This window comes from Mobula hypostoma, chromosome 24, assembly GCF_963921235.1.
Source record: "Mobula hypostoma chromosome 24, sMobHyp1.1, whole genome shotgun sequence".
Lineage (NCBI taxonomy): Eukaryota > Metazoa > Chordata > Chondrichthyes > Myliobatiformes > Myliobatidae > Mobula > Mobula hypostoma.
The window spans coordinates 28218540-28243258 of NC_086120.1; the positions used below are offsets into that span (position 1 = coordinate 28218540).

A 24719-nucleotide genomic window follows, 5' to 3' on the forward strand; every position below is an offset into this window, starting at 1 on the left:
AACTCCATGCATCCTCATCTTGTGGGCAAGTCTTTTATGTAGCACCTTCTAGAAATCCAAGTATACAAAATCCACATATTCCTATTCCCCTTTATCCCACTACGCTCATTATATCCTCAAAGTACTCTAAGTTTGTCAAGAAGGATCTGCTCTTCATGAATCCATGCTGTGTCCATCTAATGGAACAACTTTTATCTAGAATGTCACTATTTCTGCCATAATGACGGGGGCGGGGGGGGGGGGTGGATAAAAAACCTTAATTAAAACAGTTCCCAAACATGAAGTATTCTAGAGGAAGGATGAAGCAACTGTGGGTGACAAGGGAAGTCAAAGACAGCATAAAAGCAAAATGGCATACAACAGCAAGAATTAGAGGTAAGTTAGAGAACTGGGAAGCTTTTAAAATTCAAGAGAATGCAACTAGAAAAACCATAAGGAGAGAAAAGATGAAATATAAAGGTAAGCTAGCCAAAAATATCAAAGAGGATACCAAAAGATTTTTCAGATTAATAAAGAGCAAAAGAGAGGGGAAAGTAGATATTGGACTGTTGTAAAATGAGATTGGATAGGTAGTAATGGGGGACAAGCTCATTAAGTATTTTGCATCAGTCTTCACTGTGGAAGACAATAACAGTATGTCAGAAATTCAAGAGTGTCAGGGGGCAAAAGTGAGTGTAGTTGCTATTAATGAGGTGCTTGGGAAACTGAAAGATCTGAGGGTAGATAAGCAAATGGACATCTGAAGGTAGATAAATCAACTGGACCAGATGGATTACACTCCAGGGAGGTAGCTGAAGAGATTGTGGAGGCTTTAGTAAAGATCTTTAAAGAATCATGAGATTCTGGAATGGTTTTGGAGGAGTGGAAAATTTCAAGTATGATTTCACTCTTGAAGAAGGGAGGGAGGCAGAAGAAAGAAAATTATAGGCCAGTTAGCCTGACGTCAGTGGTTGAGAAGATGTTGGAGTCCATTATTAAGGATGAGGTTCGGGGTAGTTAGAGGTTAAAGTCAGCATAGTTTCCTCAGGGGAAATCTTGCCTGACAAATCTGTTGAAATTCTTTGAGGAAATAAAAGGCAGAATAGACAAAGATTTTCAGAAGGTTCTAATAAGGTGCTGCACACGAGGCTGCTTAACAAGTTAAAAGCCTATGGTATCACAGGACAGATACTAAGCATGGATAGAAGACTGATTGATTGGCAGGAGACAAAGAGCCAGAATAAAGGGGGCCTATTCTGGTTGGCTGTTGGTGACTAGTGGTGCTCCGCAGGGGTTGGTAGCAGGGCCACTTCCTTTCATGTCAATGTCAACGATTTGGATGACTTTGTGGTCAAGTTTGAAAATGAAACAAAGATAGGTGGAGGGGTAGGTAGTTTTGAGGAAGCAGGGTGTCTGCAGAAGCACTTGGAAAGATCGGGAGAACGGGCAAAGAAGTGGCAATTGGCAGATGGAATATAGTGGAGGGAAGAGTATGGTCATGCACTTGGTAGGATAAAAGGCATATACTATTTTCTGAACAGGGATAAAATTCAGAAATCAGAGGTGCAGGATTCCCTAAAGGTTAACTTGCCAGTGGAGTCGGTCATAAGGAAGGCAAATGCAATGTTAGCATTCATTTCGAGAGGACTAGAATATGAGAGCAAGGATGTGATGCTGAGGTTTTGTAAGATATTAGTCAGATTGCACTTGGGAGTATTGCGAGCAGCTTTGGGCCCCTTATCTAAGATGTGCTGGCATTGGAGAGGAGAGAATGATTCCAGGAATGAAAGGGCTAACATGAGAAGTGTTTGATGCCTCTGGGCCTGTACACACTGGAGTTTAAAAAGAATGGGGCGGGGAGGGTGGCAATGAAACCTATCAAATATTGAAAGCCCTAGACAAAGTGGATGTGGAGAGGATGTTTTCTATAATGGGTGTCTAGGATCCAAGGGTACAGCCTCAGAACAGAGGGATGTCCATTTAGAACGGAGACGAGGAGGAATTTCTTTAGTCAGAGGGTGGTGAATCTGTGGTATTCATTGCCACCGACAGCTGTGGAGGCCGGTATTGAGTAGATTTAAAGCAGAGGTTGATAGGCTCTTGGTTATTAGAGAAGGATAATAAATTAGCCATGATGGAATGGCAGAGCAGAGTCGCTGAACCCAGTTGTCTAATTCTGCTCTTTTATCTTAAGCCCTTCGCATCAAGCCACTGTCCTGAAATATCAATACTCTTTCTCTCTTTAAAAATACTGCCCAACTTACAGTATATTTTCCACAATTTGTGTCTAACATCCCGTTAATCTGCTTTTGTGAAGAACTCACCGTGTTGGGTTGTGCTCTGTGGACTTCCTGTAAGTTTTTGCTGGGAATCTTTTAGCTGTGGAAAAAGATTAGATAAAATGTTAATATTCGCATTGGGTTCTACTATATTCTGTAGTGTCAATAAATTACTATATTTATCAACTATTCTAAAATATCAACCCTGATAATGCAGACTAATAAACGTCCTTTGTAAGAATGCGTTTTTTTCTTTGCAGGAAAATGGGAAATAGTTTTGCAAGTTATCACATGGGTTTATAGGCATAAATAAATATTAACCAGAAATCCCTAAGAATGTCCTTGGGATCTCTGGAAGTATGTTAAAATTGCCCTGAAGAGTATCAACATTTACTTGCAGTGTGTCTCAATATTTACAAGGGACCTATAGATCAGATGCTCACAAGGTAGCATGAAAGGATGAAGATTTTTTAATATAGAGTGAATTATGAAAAAGACTACATTTTTATTTAGAGATGAAGGTCATTAATTTTAAAGTATTCTTGCAAAATGAAGAGTTGCAAAGGGTTGGAGCATGGAATGCTTTGATTCTGGCAACAGTTGAGAGAAGAGATTACTGCATCATTTAAAGCAAATATTTGAACCTGAAAAAAATAAAACAAGTACAAAGAGAGCTAGGTTACTTCTAGATTGCTCAAGCAAACTGCTGGCATCAGCACTGTATCAAATAGACTCTTTCTAGGTTATAAACTGTAATGGCTAAATTATCAATGGAAAATCGATGAAATCCTTCTTTCAAAAACATACTTCATTGCAAATCATTCTGATGGGTTCACAAGTCTATTATATCTTCATGTAACTACAAAGAAGTAAATCTAGGAAAAGAGCTTTACAGTTGGTCTGTGCACTCAAATGCTATCTTATCCCAAAGAACTGCAGTTTAAAGTATATACACAGCTGTCTATATACTGAACACCATCTACATGCAAAGGCACCAATTTTATGATAAACATCTTCAGTATAATTCCAGGTCTGTACTTGAGGTTGTTCATGTTAAGCTTGAAGTCTGTACAGTAATAGGGAGATTACAGATTTTTTTCACACTCAGCACCCCAAAGGGGAATCAAACACCAGTAGGGGTCAGCCTCAGAAAAGATGTTAAAATTTTGCTGCTCTTCTGACAACTACAAATTATGATACATTTACCTGTAAAATCCTTGTTCAACTTGACCTGAAAATATCTAAACTACGTCCTTTACAGCTCCTTAGATAGCCACCACCCTCATGCATGAAGGGGACTACAATCACCACTTTCTGCTAACTTCAGAGTGTCAATAGCAAAAAAAGTCTCACCAGAAATCTGCACAAACTGACAGACTTCAAGGATGGTGCTGGAACAGGAAGATATCACACTGCTGGAAGTGGAAATGCAGGACAAAGTGCATAGATGGGAGCTTAACTCCACACTAAACCTTGAGCAGTGTCTGAATTGGAAGTGACTAATACTATGTTGATGAGAATAACAAAACTGATCCAGCTGAGTTGGGTGGGAACCACTACTGCACCAAGAGCCACTCACTCTTTCAGCATATTGCTCAGCAGATAATCTATTGTAGGTTAAATCCAAAGCATTGTGTGCCTAGCCCTGGGTGTGTATATTTATCCATGTATTTAAAAACACTAAATTGAAAAGGGGGTGGGGGGAAACAGATAATGACTGCAATCAAAATACTTAAGTGCACATAAATAAACTGATTGCTTTCTGAGTCACTTCCGCAGCTCTGGCACAGTCCAGATACATTTTCAAGCATTTACAGCCAATTTGAAATAAAGAAGCATTATGCTGATGCAATAATTTTCTGGAAATAAATATGCCATTAACACTGGCATTTATCATTCAACTTGATCTGCAAGGCATGACCAAAAGCTTGCCTCAGATGTAGCACACTCTGGGCTCATACTGCAACTGAAACACAATGCTGCGATCAATACTGGCAGTCCCAACAAAGCAACAGAACTGGAGCAATGTGGAAACCAACTGTAACTATTTGTCCATTGCCTGCCAATTTATATTAGTTAGAATGGGGGAGCGGCAGTGGGCAGTCCAGTTAAGCACAGTAACGAGCTTGCAAAATGTTCTAGGAGGTAGCGAAGTCACTAATGCAAACTATCATCGGTGATCTTTAAACCGCAGTTCAATTTAACTCAATTCAAAGCAACTGAGGTCAGTCAAATGCTGTTGAGAGCTCTCCAACTTTCAGTGAAGCCTGGACTTTAGTGACATTCACGATGACACCAAGAGCAAGCAGAGTCCATTTTGGATTTATCGTCCCCTCTAAATGCAAGCTGGAACAGAAACCACCATTTCAAGCTGAAACTGTGATGGAAATTTAGGAAGAGCTGTCAAAAGTAGCCACAGTGAGTAAATGGGAGTATTCTCTGTATACGGCACATACAATAGCCACTGTGCCAGCAATGAAGGGAACAAAGATTTTAATGTATGCCAATCAAGGTAAGCTGCTTTGACCTGGATGCTGAGTTGAGTTTCATCGGGGACACATTTTTATTCAAGTTTCATTCATGCCACCAAGCTCCTGTTTTGTAGGTAGTGGAAACCTTTTAGGTATCAGGAGGCAGGTCACTGCCACAGAATCCCCAGACTCCTCTGACTCCTCTAACCAGTATTTCTGTCTAGTCAAACCTCTGGCCAACGTTGACCACCAGGACTTGGCAATAGCATTGCCATTGAATGTTAAGGGCAGGTGGGTAGGGGAGATGGTCATTACCTCACAGTTTCTCACTCTGTACTAGAATATTTTCTGGGATGTCCTGCATTTTGGCAAAGGCTGTGTCATTTGCTGATTAGTTTCAAATAGTATTAAATATTGTGCAATGCATATCTATCATCTCCACTTTCCCATTAACTTCACCCATATTCTACCACTCACCTACACTAGCAGCAATTTACCTTGGGCAATTAACCTACGGACCATATGTATCTGGAAGGAAATCAGAGAACACAAGGAAATAATTCCATGTGGTCACCAAGGTTCCTTGATAGAAACATAGAAAACCTACAGCACAATACAGGCCCTTTGGCCCACAATGCTGTGCCAAACATATACTTACTTAGAAATTACCTAAGGTTACCCATAGCCTTCTATTTTTCTAAGCTCCATGTACCTATCCAGGAGTCTCTTAAGACCTTATCGTATCCACCTCCACCACTGTCACCGGCAGCCCAATTCCACGCACTCACCACTCTCTGTGTAAAAAACTAACACCCAACATCTCCTCTGTACCTGCTTCCAAGCACCTTAAAACTGTGCCATAAGTGAGGACATTCACTCTCGCCTATGTGAAATACAGCTGCATTCATGTTTACAACAGGAATTCTGCAAATGCTGGAAATACAAGCAACACACATAAAAGTTCTTCCTAGAGATGCTGCCTGGCCTGCTGCGTTCACCAGCAACTTTTATATGTGTTGCATTCATGTTTACTTGTTTTTAAAAAAAAACAGATATTAAGATTTCAGTGAGGATGATGCCAGAAATTTAATCAACTCTGATTCTTTCAGTAACAATGTCATCACTGGCTAACCTTCAGTATTGATGAGTGTAAGTTAGTCAAAACACTGCGCTGGGGTGCTGGCCACTGAAAGGAAAGAAACAAACAGAATATATCCTAGAATGTTACCTACAGTAATTTTCTTTGAATTGGGTTCTTTCGGGTTTCTTGCTTTGTGGCTACCTATGAGCAAGCAAATCTCAAGGCTGCATAACTTATACGTTCTTTGATAATAGATGTTCTTGAATCTTATTAAAATTTTCCTTATGGAGCACTGCAATAAATTAAAATTGGTTTGTGGTGCAAGTCCAAAAGTGCACAAAACGAAGATGACAAGCACTTAAGCCTCAATAAAGTCACAAGGCAGTATAAATCTTAGGTTTGAAAAACACGGAGACTTTAGAAGGACGAAAACCAGTGCCAGAGACCCAGGAAGGCAAGATCAGAAAAAGGGAGCTTGGAGAGAGGAAGGAGAATATCATAAAGGAGAAAGACAGGGAGAAGAAGAGCTCCATAATTTCAAGCACAAGGGAAAAAAATGACAGAGCAGCAGTCAATTAGTGCCACGAAGACAAACTGCAGAGTACATTGGAAAACCTGTTTAACAAATTGTTTAAGAAGAAAGTACTCTGGGTTCTTGTTCTGCAGTGAGCTATTCCACCTGCTGAATCACAACACTGCTGAGTACAGGAACTTGTCTATCTCAACAATCGCTGCTGTAACTTTCTATTTTTTTTTATCTCCAATATCATGCTTGACCTTGAAACCAGCTCAACAAAAGACTCTGTCACCACTAAAAAGAGAAATGATTAAATAATAACAACCAAATACAACATATAAACAAGATAAGCAGCATCTGCACAAAACACAGGGGAAACACTAACCTTGCTCTTGGAAGTACTGCATTCAGCTAGAAGATTCCTGCAGTTTTTGTGTACATTCACAGCACAGTCTGCAAAGAAACACACAAATGTCAAAAGTTAAAAAAAACAGAAGATGTCTCAATGGTCAGGCATCAAAAAGGAGAGAAAGAATAAACATTTCAGATTGACGACCTTCCTTTCCACTTTACTTTACCTAATACAACGACACCAATTTGAAATAACCACCACAAATGGCATTTATTGACATGGGTAAAACAGCATCTTTAAATAAAAACAATAAACTACTGGAACACTTCAAGTTCTAGCTGGAACGAACTGTCCTTGGGTCAGGTAGACTCGGACATCTATCTCCAAGGGGGAGGCTCAGATGGGGGCACAAGACATTCTAAATTGGGCAGACAGATTTCTCCCTCCATTATAGCCACATACTGCACTGTCCATAGGACACAGATATGCAAGCAAAATAGGCCATTTGGCCCATCAAGTCTGCTCCACTATTCCATCATGGCCAATTTATTATCCATCTCAACTCCATTCTCCTTCCTTCAACCCGTAATCTTTGATGCCCTGACTAATCAAGAACCTAACAACCTCCAGTTTACATATACCCAATGACTTGGCCTCCATAGCCATCTGTGGCAATGAATTCCACCTATTCACTACAGTCTGGCTAAAGAAATTCCTCCTCATCTCTATTCTAAAGAGATATCCCTGAATTCTGAGGCTATGCCCTCTGGTCTTAGACTTCCTCACTCTTGGAAACATTCTCTCCATATCCACTTTAACTAGGCCTTTCAATATTCAATAGGTTTCAATGAAAACACCACTCATTCTTCTAAACTCCAGCGAGTACAGGCCAAGAGCCAAACACTCCTCTTAGATTAACCCTTTCATTCCTGTGAATCTCCTCTGGACCCTCTTACACTTGGACTACTTACAACTCTCTTCCTTTTATTGGCCTCTGCTGAGCGCCTAATAGATTGTATGACTGCAGCCTGCCGAAAAGTTCAGAAATGCCCTGAGCTCTTTATGAACTTCATGCTGCCTCAGCCAATCCACTGCTCGCAATGACTGCAGCCTGCCGAAAAGCATGTCCTCCGTCAGTCACAAGACAATCATGAACTGTAGGAACCTTGGTCTATTTTAACCCCACCTATTATCCCACAATGTCCGCACTATTGGCCTCTGGAATTCTTGGGATAAAACCAGGTACCTTCTGGACTTGTTTATCCACAACACTTCCACATGGCATATAGCCTTCAAATTGATTAATTTTAAAAATGGAAAATTTCACAGAAGTAATCAGCCAATATTTTTCTACTAACATACCAGCACATGAATGGATTCTTCATTTAAACTGCAGCAAGCAGCAACAGAAAAATGCACCAAGTAATCCTGACTTTGATTGATCCACATATTATGAAAACGGGTCAAAGAAAAAATTGGGCAGCAAATCCTTATCAAAGGATATGTGAGCAGCTGATGCTAATTTCAACCAAGCTTGATTACAGCTTTTCAACAGATATTATACAAAAATTAAAGACACTCAGAATTAACGTTCTGAGCAATGTTAATGCTGCATGAAATACATCAGCTCTTGTAAAGTGATGTAGAAACATCTCTGGCTAGTGATACTGCTTATCAGGAAATCTTTGCTCTGTCTAGCTCACCACTTCCTTTAGAATTGTTGATGATTTCTAATTCTGGATTTCACTTAAAGCAATTTTTGTTGACTCCAAAAAGTAAAAAAAAAGAACCTGAGAGTTGCTATAAATATTGAACTTCAACTCTAAGGAGACATAATGAAATTTCAATCATGTTATCCAAGAACAACACTGACAATGAAGCAAGCACTGGGTTCTGGACAGCATCAAAAATAAAATTATTGAATTAAATTTTCTGCAGTTCAGTTAAAGATTGAAGCACTGTTGCAGCAAATAATCTGAGCTGACAACCCGAAGTAGGATGGAGTAGGTGCAGCTTATCAAAGGCACTATCTTTCAAGCAAAATAAGGCTCCAGCATACTTGTTTGGGTAAATGCACAAGAGCTTGAAGTATAATTTAAAGGTCCCTTTCTCAGTCACTAGCCAAAATACAGCTTTCCGAGACTGATACACTGGTAATTCATTTCACTTACTGTGGGATTTTGTGTGCTGGTTGTCTATGCCTTTTTTCTCCATACAAAATAATAACTGTACTTCAAAACCAATTCATAGCATGTTAAGGGGATAGGAAGGATGCTATACAACTAATTTACTCCTTAATCTGAGGAAAATACAATCGTGTACATTTTGAATCTGCATAAAGCCAACTGATGCTGGTCTTTCAATTAGATGGTTTACTGCTAATAGACTGATTCAAAAGTAACATTAATGAATCTTAGATTTCAAAGAACCAAAAAATTAAAAGCAGTAATGTTGAAGCAGTAAATAATTGTTTAAATCGCTGGTCTCTTCATAGGAATTGAATCAACAGAAAGGTGTTGATTACACTGCCCAAGTAATGACTAGCAAAGGGAGCATTGGAAATGTAACAGTTTTAACGGTGCATTATGCCGGCTGGTGATGTAGCAGCATCCGCATCAGACTTCAAGACAAGTGGATCCGTGTTCGAATCTGGCTGGCTCCCTGCATGCTTTCCATCCGTGCTGGGATGAGTGTCGAGTTAGCAACACAGCCTCGTAAAAAACAGACAAAAATGCTACAAAAACGGCTAGGTTGCCTCCCGATGTGCCACAAGACGCAGAAAGGAACAAACAAAGGCAAGAGTGGATTAATAAACTTGAATTCATTGCTTTAATTACAGTTGCAACGTGGTTGCTCTGTGTTCAGAATCTATCAACAGGATGAGGGAGAACGTGATCACAAGAGATTCTGCTCATCGATTATGTAACTTGCTGATCAGTTGAACAGGTTTGTGAAATACATTAGACTACGAATTCAAACTCTGATGATTACTTGAGCTCAAAAACAAAGCTGACAGCCCGATACAATGGTAAAAATAATACTCATGAGTATTAGCATTTTCTTAATGGGAATAGAAAGGTAGTCCAGATGAAATCGTGGCAGAAGAGCTGGTGTAGGGGGCAAGGATTCAGGTTCACGGATCTTTTCTGGGTTTGCGGCAACCTGTACAAGAGAGACAGGTTGCACTTGAAGCAGAGGGAGACCAATATCCTAACGGGAAAATTTGCTAGGTACGAGGTCTTGGATCATATGCATATTACAAGGAAGGTCGCATTTGCAGCATTGAAGCACATTAACGCCAGCAAATCCCCAGGACCATACTGGATATTACTGGAGGCCAGGGAAATTGAAAAGGGCCTTGAAGAAATATCTGCATTGGCGTTAGTTACTGGTGAAGTTCCAGAAGATTGAAGGCTGGCTACTGTTGTTCCATTGAGGGTAGCACAGTCACTACTGGCCAGCAAGCCAGCCTGACTTCAGTTGCAGTGAAGTTACTGCAGGGGATTCTGAGAGACAAAATCTACCATCTTGACTACCTAAGTCAAGGCCTGATCAAGAATAGTCAGCAATTTTTTGTGCATGGGAGATCATGTCTCGAATTTTTCGAGGAGATAACTAAGGGGATAGCTGAAGGTAGGGCAAATGGATGTTGTCTGCATGGATCTTAATAAGGCCTTTGACAAGGTCCTGCGTGGCAGGCTGATCTGGAAGGTTAGGCTGCAAGGGATTCAAGGGGAGCTAGTGAGGTGAACTAGCTTGATGACAGGAAGCAGAGGGTGATGGTTGAAGGTCAATTTTCCAGCTGGTGAAGTGCCCCAGGGGTCTGTGTTGGGATATATTCATTATTTATGTAAATGATGTGGATATGAATATACACGACAGAATTCTCAAAAACGCTGATGATACTAAGTTAGGGGTCTTGTTGATTGTGAAGCAGGTTACAATGAATTGCAAAGGGATCTTGATCAGTTAGGAAGATGGGCTGCAGAACGGCAAATGAATTTCAACTTTTGTAAGTGTGATGTGATGCATTTTCAACATTCAAACTAGGATAGAACACACAGTGAACAGCAGGGCACAGACAAGTGTTGTGGAACACTGTTGTGGGAATATAAGTGCACAGTCTGCTGAAAGTAGCTGCACAAGTAGACAGAGTGGTGAAGGAAGTGTTCAGCCTGTTGACCTTCAGCAGAAAGGGCATCAAATTTACTATTGTAGCACCTCCACCATGTAAACCTAAAGGCACAGATTCTGATCCACCAGTATCTATAGGGGGAGGGATGAAGAGGTGAAGTTTAGAAAGGAAGTCCAGGACCTGAAGAGATGATTCTGGAGAGGCCAGAAATAGAGATGATTACAGACAGGAGGATAAACACCATGAAAATAGGATGAGAGGTGATGAGCTCTGGCGTGTCGCTTAACCAGTTTAGATCAGCAAGAACAAGAGTGAGTAATTAAAATAAAACTTTTGTTCACTTTTTCATCCAAAATGTAGCAGCTGGATTTTGCCGACCTATTTTGGAAAACCAGTTACATAGTGTGGACTTGGGAGGCTGATCAGCGCTGCTTTAATCTAGAAGGAACAAAAGCATGGCTTTGTATTGTTAGTTTATAAAACTATTGTATCTCAATGCAATGGTTTCCCTTTGAGTGTTGAGGCCTCTGATGAACAGCCTGATCAGTTGGTGTTTCAATTAGACCGAGACCAGTTGCAATACTGAAACCTGTTTCTCAGGAATTAAAACCTAATTTGTATACTGTGTAATGTATCATCTTAGTAAAGTTTAGATTCCTCCATCTCCCCCACACCATCTCCAGTCTACCACATCTCAACATTAGACATCTTGCCAATCAATCAAGCATGAAGGACGGAGTCAAAGTTTAGATATGATGAGGGGTTTCTGGATTAAGTTCAAGTAAGAAGTATGGTGGAATTTATACAGAGCACATCATGTTTTCTTTCTAAATTGATTATTACCTGAGCCAATAAACCAAGGAAGATCCCAGGCTGCTAGTTTCATTCTGGAGCTGCTTTTAAAGAATGCTTGGCCTGACCCTTCAACAGTTGTTTGAAGGAGTCAAGAAATGACTTTGTTGTACTACATGTGGGCAATAAGGATCTGTTTTGCCAGCAACGCCCACATGTCAAGTGTTGAAAATGGTGTTCCCATCTTAGAATATTTGATACTCTCAGTTTCAAACTGAATACAGGACTGTGACAGTATGGAATGATTAGCTGCATTCACCTCTGGCAGCACTACCAGAGCCATGAAGTGACTGTTGTGTATGAAATGTTTGTGTTCAGTTCTCCACAAATCACCCTTCCTGCCAGGTCTATTTGGTTTGTGAGTATTTTATTTCTAACTTTAGAAGGTGCTAAGTTTCCTGGAGCAAGAAAATAGGACAAATACTTTTTCTCTCAACACTTTTCTCATTACAATTTTTTAATTAAGTGGATAAGATGTATTTAAAATTGAATTTCACATATTACCGGAGCACATCAATAGAGATCTATGTAAGCAATGTTCTATTAGCAGAGAATTTTTTTAAAGTACTGGTCAGGATAGCAGGAAAAGATGTGACTGTTTTATTTAAATAATACTAGTACTGTGCAAGGAGAATTAGTATCATATCCAAGCATCACAGTCATAGAGTAATACAGCACAGAAACAGACCCTTTGGTCCTACTGGACCATGCTAACCACAGCATCTTTCCTGCTGGTCCTTTTTGCAAGTATTCAGTCCATAACCCTCCAAGCCCTTCTCCAAGTACCAGTCCAAAATCCTCCTGAATGTTGCAATTGTACAAGCCTTGACCACTTCCTCTGGGAACTCATCCCAGGTACTCATGATCCCCTGTGTAAAGAAGTTGCCTCTCAGGTCTCTCAAATCTCTTCCCTCTTTTATCTGTGGCCTGTAGGGTTGGACTCCCCAACCCTGCATAGATGGCTATGACTGCACAGCTTATCCATATACCTCATGATTTTATTCACTTATGAGGCCACCCCTCATTCTCCTGCGTTACAGAGAATAAAGATCCAGTGCAATCTAACTCAGGCCTTCACTGAGTTGTCATTCATGGCAACAGTAATCACCAACCACTAGAGTCCAAGTTGACAAGCCCTGAAGAATGTACCTGCCTTTCCAAATAAATGGCACATGTCAATATGAGGAAGATTTTCTCTGTTTCTTAGGACTAGATTGATGTTGTACTCACCAATTAAAACAACTTACTCCAATCAAACATTAACCAACAAGATTATCTCTGACTTGCTACTCCCTCTATGTAAACATACAGAGTGCAACCCCAGAGGAGGCTTTCCTGCATGTAAAGCCTCACTCCTTGTATTGTATTAGGGTGCAATCCAATCTATCACTCGAATATCCTTCCATTCAACCTAAGTGTTTGGAATAGCTTGGGCAATTGAAATGACAAAGATAATAAATTGATAATAAATAATGACAAAGATAATAGTAACTCAAGCTGATCATGTAACAATGACACTATTCATAACCATAAATAAAATCAAAATACTCCCTAGTCAGAGTACTTTGTGTAATACTGGGCCTCGTGCTGCAACATAGGAAATAAAGGAGACAGTGAAAGATCACACAAAAAGAAAATTTGGATCTCCACCCACCCCGCATTCACCAAAGAATAATACAGATCATGGAAAGATCTGATTGAAGTGTTTATACAAAAGGATGGAGACAGGATAAATAAAAGTAAAATCTGCAATTGTTGTGGGGTCAACAGCAAAAGGGATGTATATCATGCAGAAACTACAAAACATTAGCAGGGCTCCCATCTGGGCTGTAGTGTCCAACTCTAGTCACATTACATGGAAGGTAAGATAGCATTAGAGAAGGTACACTTCTGCCACCATCTATGGGGAATCTTAAGATATGATTAAAGAATGGATTTGCTCTAATTACCCTTTGGAAAAGAGCAGTGTTTTAGTTCAACTACATCAAATTTTAATAGAATTCTGATGAACAGGAGGAATCCATTTCCACAGTAAAGAGCTCAATAATAAGTAATTTGGATTTAAAGTAAAATGCTGGAGTAGAAGAGATTTGGGAAAAATGTTTCAATTGAAGAACATGGCAGGAGTCTGGGACTCACTGCCTACAATGATGTAGAGCTAGAAACCATCACTAAATTTATAAAGCAACTGGGTGAGCACTAAAGGCTGATTTATACTTGTGTGTCAAGCTTGCACCGTAGCCTACGCAAGTGGGCAACGCCGTTGTGAGCATTTATACTTGTGCGCTGGTGTGTTTGCGTCGCTCTGCAATTTGGGCACGTTCACGTCATGCATATGCACACACCTGCCCGAGCAAGGCTTCATGGTCATGATAGTCTTTCTTGGGGTAAACAAGTTTAAAGCGAGCGTCTTTTTTCGTAAAAGCAAAATGTGTCCTCCATAATTTTGGAGGTCTGTAAAGCTTTATGGAAAGCATTGCAGCCAGAGTTCCTTCCCTGCCCTTCAGTCGCCCAATAGGAAGCTATTGCAGCTTAGGAGGAAATGCGATGCTACCAAGCGGACCAATCACAGTTGTTGCAGTCTGCGTTGCTGCGACGTGTAGTTACATTTTGGGAGAGATGCGCGTCAGGCTACAGCGTAGGGATCTGCGTAGGATTTGCGGCTACGCCGTACCTACGGCATCAATTTGACGCACAAGTATAAATCAGCCTTAAGTATCATTTAAAGATTTTCAGATCACAGCTGGAAGCCAAGCCATGAATGACAACTTCCTCCTGTACCATATATTTCTATTTCTATTCTTTGAAGTTTACCAGATTTCAGGTAGATTATTAAAAATGTGAGAATTCAGAAACTTAAAATATGTGCATGTACTTACATCACAGACACACACAGTGCAGCCACGAAATTCTCAAATGGCAGAAATGGTATGAACATTCAGTATTACACTGAAAATGTGAATAAGGACAAATGGTTGAGTAAATATGATTAAAATTTATTTGAGTGGAAGATATATGTCAACAAAGTCTAGTTAGTTAAAATAATCCACTTCCATGTTATGGCTCTTTAGCAGCACAGAGTCATGTCAGATTCCAAATTATATATTAACAGAATAAAACATAGAGGTCTGGCTGTTGAAAGTAGATGCGAGAACTGAATTCAGAGCTAGGGTAAAGCAAAATAGCTTCTGATACTTGATTAAATATAATTCAGCACCTTTGGTGTGAGAAGGAAAAGATCTATGTAAAGCAACAGGCATAAAAGCAAGATTTTACTTTGAAAGCAATGTTACATCTTAAAATGTAACTCACCACCTTCATAAAGTCCATGATTCATGCTGGGGTAATCTTTCAAGCATGTGAGATAAAACAAAAACAAATGTGAAGCAAGATCTGACAACAGCACAGATCTTTTAATGATTTCAGCAAAAAGAACGATATGTACAACTGACCTTATGCCAACTGCTAGTCCAGACTAAACTTCAGTGAGAATATTTATGCAAGTCCCTCTGATTGTGCAGTATACTAAGATAACTCCAATAACACCCCACAATTTTTTTAATAAATGCAAGCCTTGCTCTGTCCTCAGGTAACCACTGACATGCAAAGAGCATTATGACCAGACTGCAAATTAAACAAACTGAATGCTGCAGAAGAAATTTTAAAAGCAGGTGGTCTGTAGGAAGGTCAAAAATTTTCATTACTCACTAAAGTTTCTTTCCACTGCTTCCAGGTCTATTGTCCTTCAAAGTTGCAAAGCTGAAATTAAGCTGGGTGGAGTAAGTTGTGTAGTTTTGGCACCACACAGGAGGCAGGAACCTATGCCAAATGCATCTGAACTCCTCCAAGATTCGCTGCCACTGGCCTTATCTTGCACATGGCAGTTAAAAACAAAATCACATAATTCCTGATTCTTGTTTATTATTCACCCAAACTTCACCACTCATGTTATACAAAGGAAATACTGAAAGCCTGAGTCTCAAAGTTATACAATTTCAGATTCATTCTCACCAGCATGAGATTCCAGTCTCAGTGCATTTTACCCTCCAATGTCATGTGATTACATATCTACAACAAATATAGACCCAGTGTTAAACAATGATCAGCACCTACCAATACTGTACAACTGAGTTAGAGCTCATGCCTGCTATCCATACACAACTTTCACACACTGACATGTTACTGAGGTGCAGGAGGAAATTGTGACTTGCTTGTGGACAGGCTTGCATATACTGACAATCCAGCAAACTTTAGCACATATTCACTCGTGAGGGCACCCTACACATCCTAACAAATGGCAAGGGACATCAACAGATAAAACTAATAGCTGTAGATGCTGACATTATCAGGGACTTTCTGTAAGCTGAGACAAGCTAAGTACTGCATCAGATTTTGACAGCATAATGGAATCTTGGAAACACTTAGGTCAGGCAACAGAGTACAGAGAAAAACAAGTTATGACGAAGGGTCTCGGCCTGAAACGTCGACTGCGCCTCTTCCTATAGATGCTGCTTGGCCTGCTGCGTTCACCAGCAACTTTGATGTATGTTGCTAATATTTCAGTCAATGGCCTGAAGATGTTAACTATGCATTTGCTGTTTTAATTTCAGATTGTTCAGGCATTAACGCTATAATTACTGTCACCTTCCCAGGAAGTTCCCAAAGGTACTGACATAGTGCTGGGATGCTCAGGGTGTACGTTGGTTTGTTTAAGTGTCTGAGAGTCAACTAGTTAAATTAGAACAAAGTTGGCATGAAAAAAAATCCCTTTTTAAATAAGTAAAATAACAGAAATAACATATTAGTGAATAAAAATGGAAGTGTAAATAAATAAATAAAAAGGGAATCCCAGACATCACGGAGCCCCAGTAATTTGACATCAACTTGCTGCAGGAACAGAAATGACCTTCTCCACAGAGCACAGCCCATGAAGTCGAGGAACAGACAACGAGCTGATCTGCTTTTTGACAATGTTATAACCCATGAGTTAAACTACATTGCTTGCCAAATCAATTTCAATTTTCCATTTCAATTACCAAGTATCAATTTCCATTTAAAGCTAACATCAGATCACTGACAATAAACTCCTTAACCCTGATCTTAGCAATTCATTTTACTGGAATTAGGAGAAAAGATGGGAAATAAGAGCATGAGACAATACAGTTGGCCAATCTAATATGCAATAAACAACTGACTTCAAACAAGCAAGCCCTGATCTGGGAACAATATATTCTGAAATCTTATGACAGATGCAGTTCCAACCTGACACATATGGCCCATGATGATTAGAAACCAGCTAACTACTTTGAAGTATAAAAGACATTTATAGTAAGCAGACTGTTTTATCCAAGCCAGAAGGAAAAGTCTTTCAAACTGTCCCCAATTTCCAGCTTTATCAATGCAATTGCAAATTACAGCATACGATATTATGGATTTGGTGGTAAAGGTGGGTGGGGGAGAGTGGTAGAAATAGAAATTTCTGCAATTCCTCTCAAACTCTCTAGCAATATTTTTGTGTGCCAGCACTCACTGACCTTTTATATTCTATGCCTCAGTTAATAAACCAAGCTGCACACTTACCTTCATTCACTTTATTTACTTGTTCTGCTACCTACAAGCATCCGTGGATGTGCACATCAAAATCCTTCTACTGATGAGATTCTTCTGTCAATTATGGGTTCCTCTACCTCGCTCATCTTTTCAAAGTCCGCTGCCTTACAATCCTGCGGACTGAGTTCCATACTTCACTTTTCTGATACCAAGCAGGTTTAATGATAACCTGCTTGTCACCAATCCAGACTACCTGCCACTTGGCCAGTTTCTGTAATGAAAGCACCTTCTTTCAAGCCTACAACAGTAACATACAGGTTCATAATCCCTTATCCGAAATCCTTGGGGCCAGTTGCATTTCGGAATTCAGAATTTTTCGGATTTCAGACCCCCCCCCCGATACCAAAAAACACGTATGCTCAAGTCCCTTATTTAACCTGTCTCAGTGAAGTGGACTTTAGGACCCAGCGGTGCACCAAACCTACGCACATCCACCCATATACTTTAAATCATCTCTAGATTACTTATAATACCTAATACAGTGTAAATACTATGTAAATAGTTATTATACTGTATTGTTTAGGGAATAATGACAAGAAAAAAATTTATTTCCAACAAAAACATTCAATAAAACATAAAAATATACAGCTTCAAATGAACCGAATCAAACATGGTAAATGACATTGGAATAAATGTAGAACGTCACTGTCACTATAAAACTTCAGTGACTTGTCTTTCTGTTTATTTAAATCATATACAGTAGTCGTTCCGACAATATTTTCTTCAGTCAGACGCTGCACAGACACACCACGATCAAGCTTCTGCAATAACTCCACTTTTTGCGTTATTGATAATGATAGATGCTTCCTTCTCTTTTTCTCATTGCTACCCATAGAGGTATCTGCAGCTCTTTTTGACATTTTCACAGTGAAATTAAACACGAAGTCAACAGTGAATATCAAATATCAGCGAACAGCAAATGCATGTATAACCAGTACAAGCGCTGAGCCACAACTGACGTCTGGCGGCCTCTGCTAGTGCTGCCATGTCACACCTGAGTGACGTCAGCTGTTGGCGAAAAAAAAATTCGGTTTTCAGAGCTTTTTGGATTTCAGAATTTCGGATAAAGGAATGTGCACCTGTACTATGAAAAGCATGGAACATAAAAATAGACTGGCAGAGCTGCAATGCCAACAACCACCTGTCAATAAAACAGCAAGGCATTGTTTCTTGCATTTTGTAGAAACAATTTTGGATACAATTTGCCCACTTTCCCTTATGTCCTGACGTGGAATTACAAGAATCGCCTTGAATTGAACCAACAGAAACAAATCAAATGTGTTAACCACATTGACCATATATCATCACAAAGATTCAATCAATATATGACCTTCCCTTAACAAAATCATAGACTGTCATTGATTAACCTAGCCTTTCTAAATTGATTTCCCTTGTCACTCAAATATTTTCCATTAGCTTGTTCAACATCAACTTGAAGCAGCCTGATCTCTTAATTATTCCATGCATATTTTCTCCCTTTACATGCAACACTGCCAACCTTTAATGCCTGTGCCATAGTTTTAAGATGCCTGAAAAAAACAACAATTTTCCTAATTTCCTTAAGTTCCACCCAAAATATTTCCTACTATTCAATGCTCATGGCAAATCTTATTCCAAGACTGACTCATTTACATTAAAAATTGCTGATCAGATATATAAAGCTCTTAATATTTTCTTGAAGAACTGAATCTAATATCTCAAACCTTCTCATTAATGACAAAATTTGCAAAACAATACTCCTTTAAGATATACAAAGTATTCATTTACTGTACCCATCTTTTAACTCTTGATCTTTTGAGCTCATCATTATTACATAATATTTACAAGTTTTAAAAAAATTATTTAGCAGCATCTTTTCAAGCTCTTTCTAATGTCCTCGTTAATCTTACCACCATACTTTCTACACTCCTTTATGTTTTCTGTAAATAGAAAACCAAGCTAAAGATTTTAAACTATTTTTTGTTTTTAAAAAAATCACTTTTCTGCAACATGATCTATTTTTGTGATGCTCTGGTTTTCTGCAGGCAAGCTTCTGTATAAACAGAATCCATCATGTTTATACCAACAGCTGTAAAGTAACTGGCCTGATTTTATGGGGCCTTACTGCAGGAGTTTGCTGTAGTGCTGATTGGTAATGTCATTCTAAGAAAATGTGGCTTCAGTGCAGACATATTTGTATCACTTAGGTGGTCTATGCAGAGCCAGAATCCAGTCACACACTTATTTAAGAGGGTGACATTACAGAGATGAGGTAGTAAAAGAGATTGAAAAGGGGTTGGACATGCACAACACTGAAAACATGCAAAATATCATTAATTGAAAATGGTACCAGCATCAAACACAAATCACTGGGAATAACTGATCAACTATATGTTATTGACATTCCAGAGGCATCCCCCACAAAAGGAGCTGTTCAGTCCGAGCAGACTGCTGCAGCACCAACATTTTCGAGGCTCTTGCTTACTGGGGCTATTTCACACAAGCTGCCAGCTGCACATGCCCCAAGAATGACTGATAATATGCTGACCCTGACTCTGTTTAAGTGACTTTCATCTTAATTTTTGGACTTCGACTTGCCTAAACATGCAGATCATATGAGTGATGGGTGGTAACTGCATGAACACAGCCCTATTTTAATGCTTATTCAAACACTCAAAAATTTGCCAAATTGATCCATCCATCAAGCAGTCAAACTGGTTTTCAGAAGTCACTAACGCACTCAGTTCTTGGTACAATCAACTGTACAAAATACGCAGTCCATTCTCTTCATACGTACTCAGCAATCCTGAGTACCATCTATGGCATCACCCATGACAGCTGCTTCAGAAACTCTGTTCAACAGCCTGTCAGCAAGACTATCTCTGAATTCGCTTTTACCCCCAGATACACATCGGTTCCAAAAGCCTTCATTCACGGCTGAGCACCACGGGCGGTTAGAGCTCACAGTACAAGATCGCTTTTCACCTATCTCGACTGCAGATCCGATGTGTTTCTCTTCCAATGTCTACTTTCATCTACTGTAGCTTTCATGCTCCCACTATTATGCACCAATTTTGTCATTCTTCTCTCCCACCCTTATTTACAAATTATTTTCTCCTTTCACTGTAAGGACAAAATATTACCTATTTCTACTTCATCCTAAACTTATTTTATTTATTTAGAAATATCGCATGGTACAGACCCTTCCAGGCGAACCAGCTTGCGCTGCCCAATCATACCCATCTGACTAATCAATCCGCTAACCTGTACGTCTTTGGAAAGTGGAAAGCAGAGCACCTGAGGAAACCTATGCAGTCACAGGGAGAATGTATAAACTCTACTCTGGAAACTTTTTGGAGAGACATTTTTAATATTATCTCCAAGGTATTGAATATAGATATCTCTCCTCACCCTATTACTGCTATCTTTGGACTACCTAAGATTTCCAGTAATCTTTCTCCTTCAGCCCGTAGAATGATTGCATTTCTTACTTTAATGGCGAAAAGATGTATCTTACAACATTGGAAAGAGCTGAATGCTCCAACTACCTTTTTTTGGTTTTCTCAGACGATATTATGCTTGAATTTGGAGAAAATTAGAAGCAATCTTTATGATTCTTCACTTAAATTTGAACAGACCTGGAGATCTTTTATTCAATATTTTCATTTAATGTAATTTTTTTTCCTCCTCTTTTTTTGCTCCATATTTATATACCCTTCTTGTTTTTTTTACTGTTTTTAATGGAGGTCGGGATTGAGGACGTGATTTTAAGTTTTTTAACTCTGCTTGGTTCCAAGTTAGCCCATTGCTTTGCTTTGCTTTTAGTTAGTTGCACGGTGGTTTTTTTTTCCTTTTCTCTATTGATATATATATAAATTAGTATACTATTATGTTACCTTAGTATGTTATGTTTAAATTACATTGTTTGTATCTTTTTTTTGTATTAATATCTCCTGTAATTTTATTATATTCTAACAGTGTATTACTGCCTATATGGCTTACCTTTTTGTATACTTATTCAATAAAAAGATTTAAAAAGAAAGAAAATGTATAAACTCCTTACAGTACTGGAACTGAACCTGGGTCACTGGCACTGTAACGTCATTACCCTAGCTGTTATTCTACCATGTGCCAGATCTATTTCTCTTCCTACACATGCCATTTGATTGGCCATAATTTTCACATTTTCTGGCTAGCATAGTATTGCAACAACTATTTATCTAATGCTTTTAATGTTAAAACTATCCCAGATGCTTCGCAGGGGTTTGATCAAAGAAAAATATTATGGCAAGCCCCACACAGTGATTTTGGGGCTCTTGGCAGAGCCAGCATTTAATTATCCGTCCCCAATTGCCCGAGAAGTTGGTGGTGAGCAGTCTTCATGAACTGGTGCAGTCCTTGAAGCAGGGAGGGAATTCTAGGGATTCTGATCCATTAATAGATGATATATTTCCAAGTCTGCTTATGTGCAGCTTTGAGGGCAATATCCATGTGGCAATGATTCCATGTTTTTGCTGTCCTCATCCTAACTGGGAGAGGTTGTGGGTTTGGAAGGACCTGTCTAATGACTGAAAGTTGCTACAACGCATCCTGTTGATGTTACCAATTGTGTCCACGAAGTAAGACAATGACAAGAGAAGGGACGCTGATCGAAATGGCTATTTTGCCCTATGTGGTGAAGAGCTTACTGTATGGTGCTGAAGATTCACTCACCCGGACAAGTTGTGGGTACTCCATCACACTTCTGACATGAGATTTGCAGATGAACAGGTTTTGGGAAGTCTGGCAGTAGCTTACATGCTGCAATATTCCTGGCATCTGACTTGTTCTTGTTGCCACATTGTTCATATGGCTACCGCAGTTCTGCTTCTGGTCAATGGTAAACCCCACGAGATAGGTAGTGGGAATTCAATGATGCCACTGCATGTCAAGATGTGATGATCTATATCTTGCCATGTCAATGCCTAGCACTTAAGTGGCATGAATGTTACTTTGCCATTTATCAGTTCAGGCCTGGATATTGTCTTAGCCAAGGAGATGCTTCAAAGGATGAAGGAGATAGATTTAGGAGATAGGATTTGACAGGGAACTTCAGAGCTTATGGTCATGGCATTTCAAAACAAAGCCATCAAAGATGGAGTGATTAAGTTTAAGAATTATTCAGGGATCCTCTATACCTCCAATATCCTCAGTAATCTATCACTCAATTGTTTCATTAGACGGTTGAATTAATTAACAATCTTTATGTATTTACATTACTGGAGAGTCTGAGAGGTTTGCTAGCAAGAGCTGAAACTGCCACCTTTGATTAACTTCATAACATGGTTTTGAGCTGCTTCCTGAGCAACTAGCTTATTGAAGTTATTTCTAGAGAGCTGTTATCAGAAGTCAGCAAATTATCCAAATCTTATATAAAAAATGCATCTGTTAATCTTTCCTTATTTTTGATATTTTTCTTTGATCTGTTAAGTTTCAATCATCTAATAAAACTGTAGATAGCAGAATCTCAGAAAGCGTTAAAACCACAAAGCATTCTGTTATTATGTGATAAGAACACCAACGGCATTAACCTCTATTTTTGTACAGATGAAGTGCCATGCTGTTCCTAGACTACTTTATTTCAGATTTCCAAAGCATGCATTCTCACACACATTCACCTCCTCTGGATTATGGTTTACTAATGTAAAATTAGAACTTAGTTCAGATAGCTGCTGTTTCTCCGGCTCAGCATTAGCAACCCCACCTCAGGAGAGCAGTATTACCTTTGAACCAGAAGATAGTGGTTCCAAATCCTACTCCAGAGAAAATTCCAGGCTCAGACATCAAATGCAGTTCTGGGAGAGTGTTGCAATGTGAGGCTGTTCAAGCCAAATTTCACTGGGGTAAGGCACTCTGGGAGCCCCAGTGTCACGAAAGACAACACAGAAATCCAATTCTTCTTCCCGTTTGGAAAATTGTGGCTCTGTGCCCTGTTTTGGGAACTAAGTGCAGAATCTAGACTTGCACTCAAATGTAATACTTAGGAAATACAGTCGTGATGGATGGACGAAGTAAACCAGAAATCTACCTGCATGTCTGTGTGGTTCTCCAACCCTTTCAATTTCATGGTAAATATTTCTTTGTTACCCACAGATATCCTAACAGATCAACTACACTCTTCATTCTCAGCACCCCCCCCGCCAAATCTCCTGCAGCTCAAAGATTAATTGCTGACAAACAACAGAGTTTTGCTAGATGTTCTGCTAGATGTATTTTTCCTGTATTGTGAGACTGCCAGGATGGTGAGCAACTGAATGGGCTCTTTCTCTCCTCCTCCCCACCCCCCAAAACAAGCATTTCCCATATACTTGCCGTTGCTATTCCAGGACATTGTTGAAGTAAAAACTTTTGCTACATTACTGAAATCAGTAACAACTGATATAAGCACATGAAACAGCTTGGGGAATTTCTGAGAGTTAAGAATGAGAGACAGATGATGTGACTTTACATCGGAAAAAGATTGCATTATAGGCCATTTTCTACAAGTCGTCTGTATCTCATTGGCCCGTAGCAAACTCCACTATTCCATTTCCATCAAGACTGAAACTAGACAATGATTGTGGGAAGTACTTAACCATACAGAGTATCACAATTGCAAATATCATTAAAAGTTCAAAAGATATGTGTAGGGCATTTTTTTTTAAAAGAATGGTGGGTACCTGGAATGCACCACCAATGAGATTGGTGGAGGCAGATACGAGAGGCATTTAAGAATCACATAAATATGATGGGAATGGAGGGACATGGATCACGTACAGGCAGAAGGGATTAGGTCTCATTAGTTTAATCAGTTTAGCACAACATCATGGGTTGAAGGGCCTGTTAATGTGGTGCACTGTTCTGTTCTGATAACCATCTTCTCATTTCCAGAACCAAGGTAGAACCCACACAGCTTGCACACGGACAGCGTATCCCTACCGACTTCATAAAGCATACAGAAATAAAATCGCTGTTTTGTAGAATTTAAAAGATAGAATACTTAAAATATTACACATGGAAACTCTCAGTGCGACAGAAACTGTTCAGTCCTTGCCAGGCAATCAGGACTGTTCACAATAGCTGCTTTTGGCAGAGTAACAAAGTGAAGATGCCAGCCATGACTCAGTTGATATCTCACCTCCTTTTGTGTCTGAAGGTTAGAGACTTGAGAGCTGAACATGGACAATTAAACAGACACCAAGACGGTGATGTAGCATTTAAGATTGCGATGAATCGGCACCTCATCTGCCCTTTCTGAACCAGAATCAAAATTGGATTTATTATCACCGTTTTACATGATGTGAAATTTGTTGTTTTGTGGCAGTAGAGTAGTGCAAAGATATAAAATTACTATAAATTACAAAACAGTGTGGAAAAAAAAGGTAGTGTTCATGTCTGTCTGAAATCTGATGAGAGAGAAGCTGCTCCTGGATCACTGAGGGTCAC

The 24719-nt window shown here is 39.4% G+C and overlaps 1 protein-coding gene across 4 annotated transcripts in view; it reads right to left on the bottom strand.

Annotated features, from left to right (window-relative positions):
• arhgef18b (rho/rac guanine nucleotide exchange factor (GEF) 18b) overlaps positions 1–24719 on the bottom strand; it is a 210270-nt gene that overhangs the window by 54580 nt on the left and 130971 nt on the right. For all 4 annotated transcript variants that reach the window (XM_063032417.1, XM_063032416.1, XM_063032418.1 and 1 more), the window contains 2 exons: positions 6713–6780; positions 2304–2358 (listed from right to left, as the gene is read on the bottom strand). In XM_063032417.1, the coding sequence (XP_062888487.1) occupies positions 2304–2358; positions 6713–6780 (123 nt within the window). The remainder of the gene's footprint in view (positions 1–2303; positions 2359–6712; positions 6781–24719) is intronic.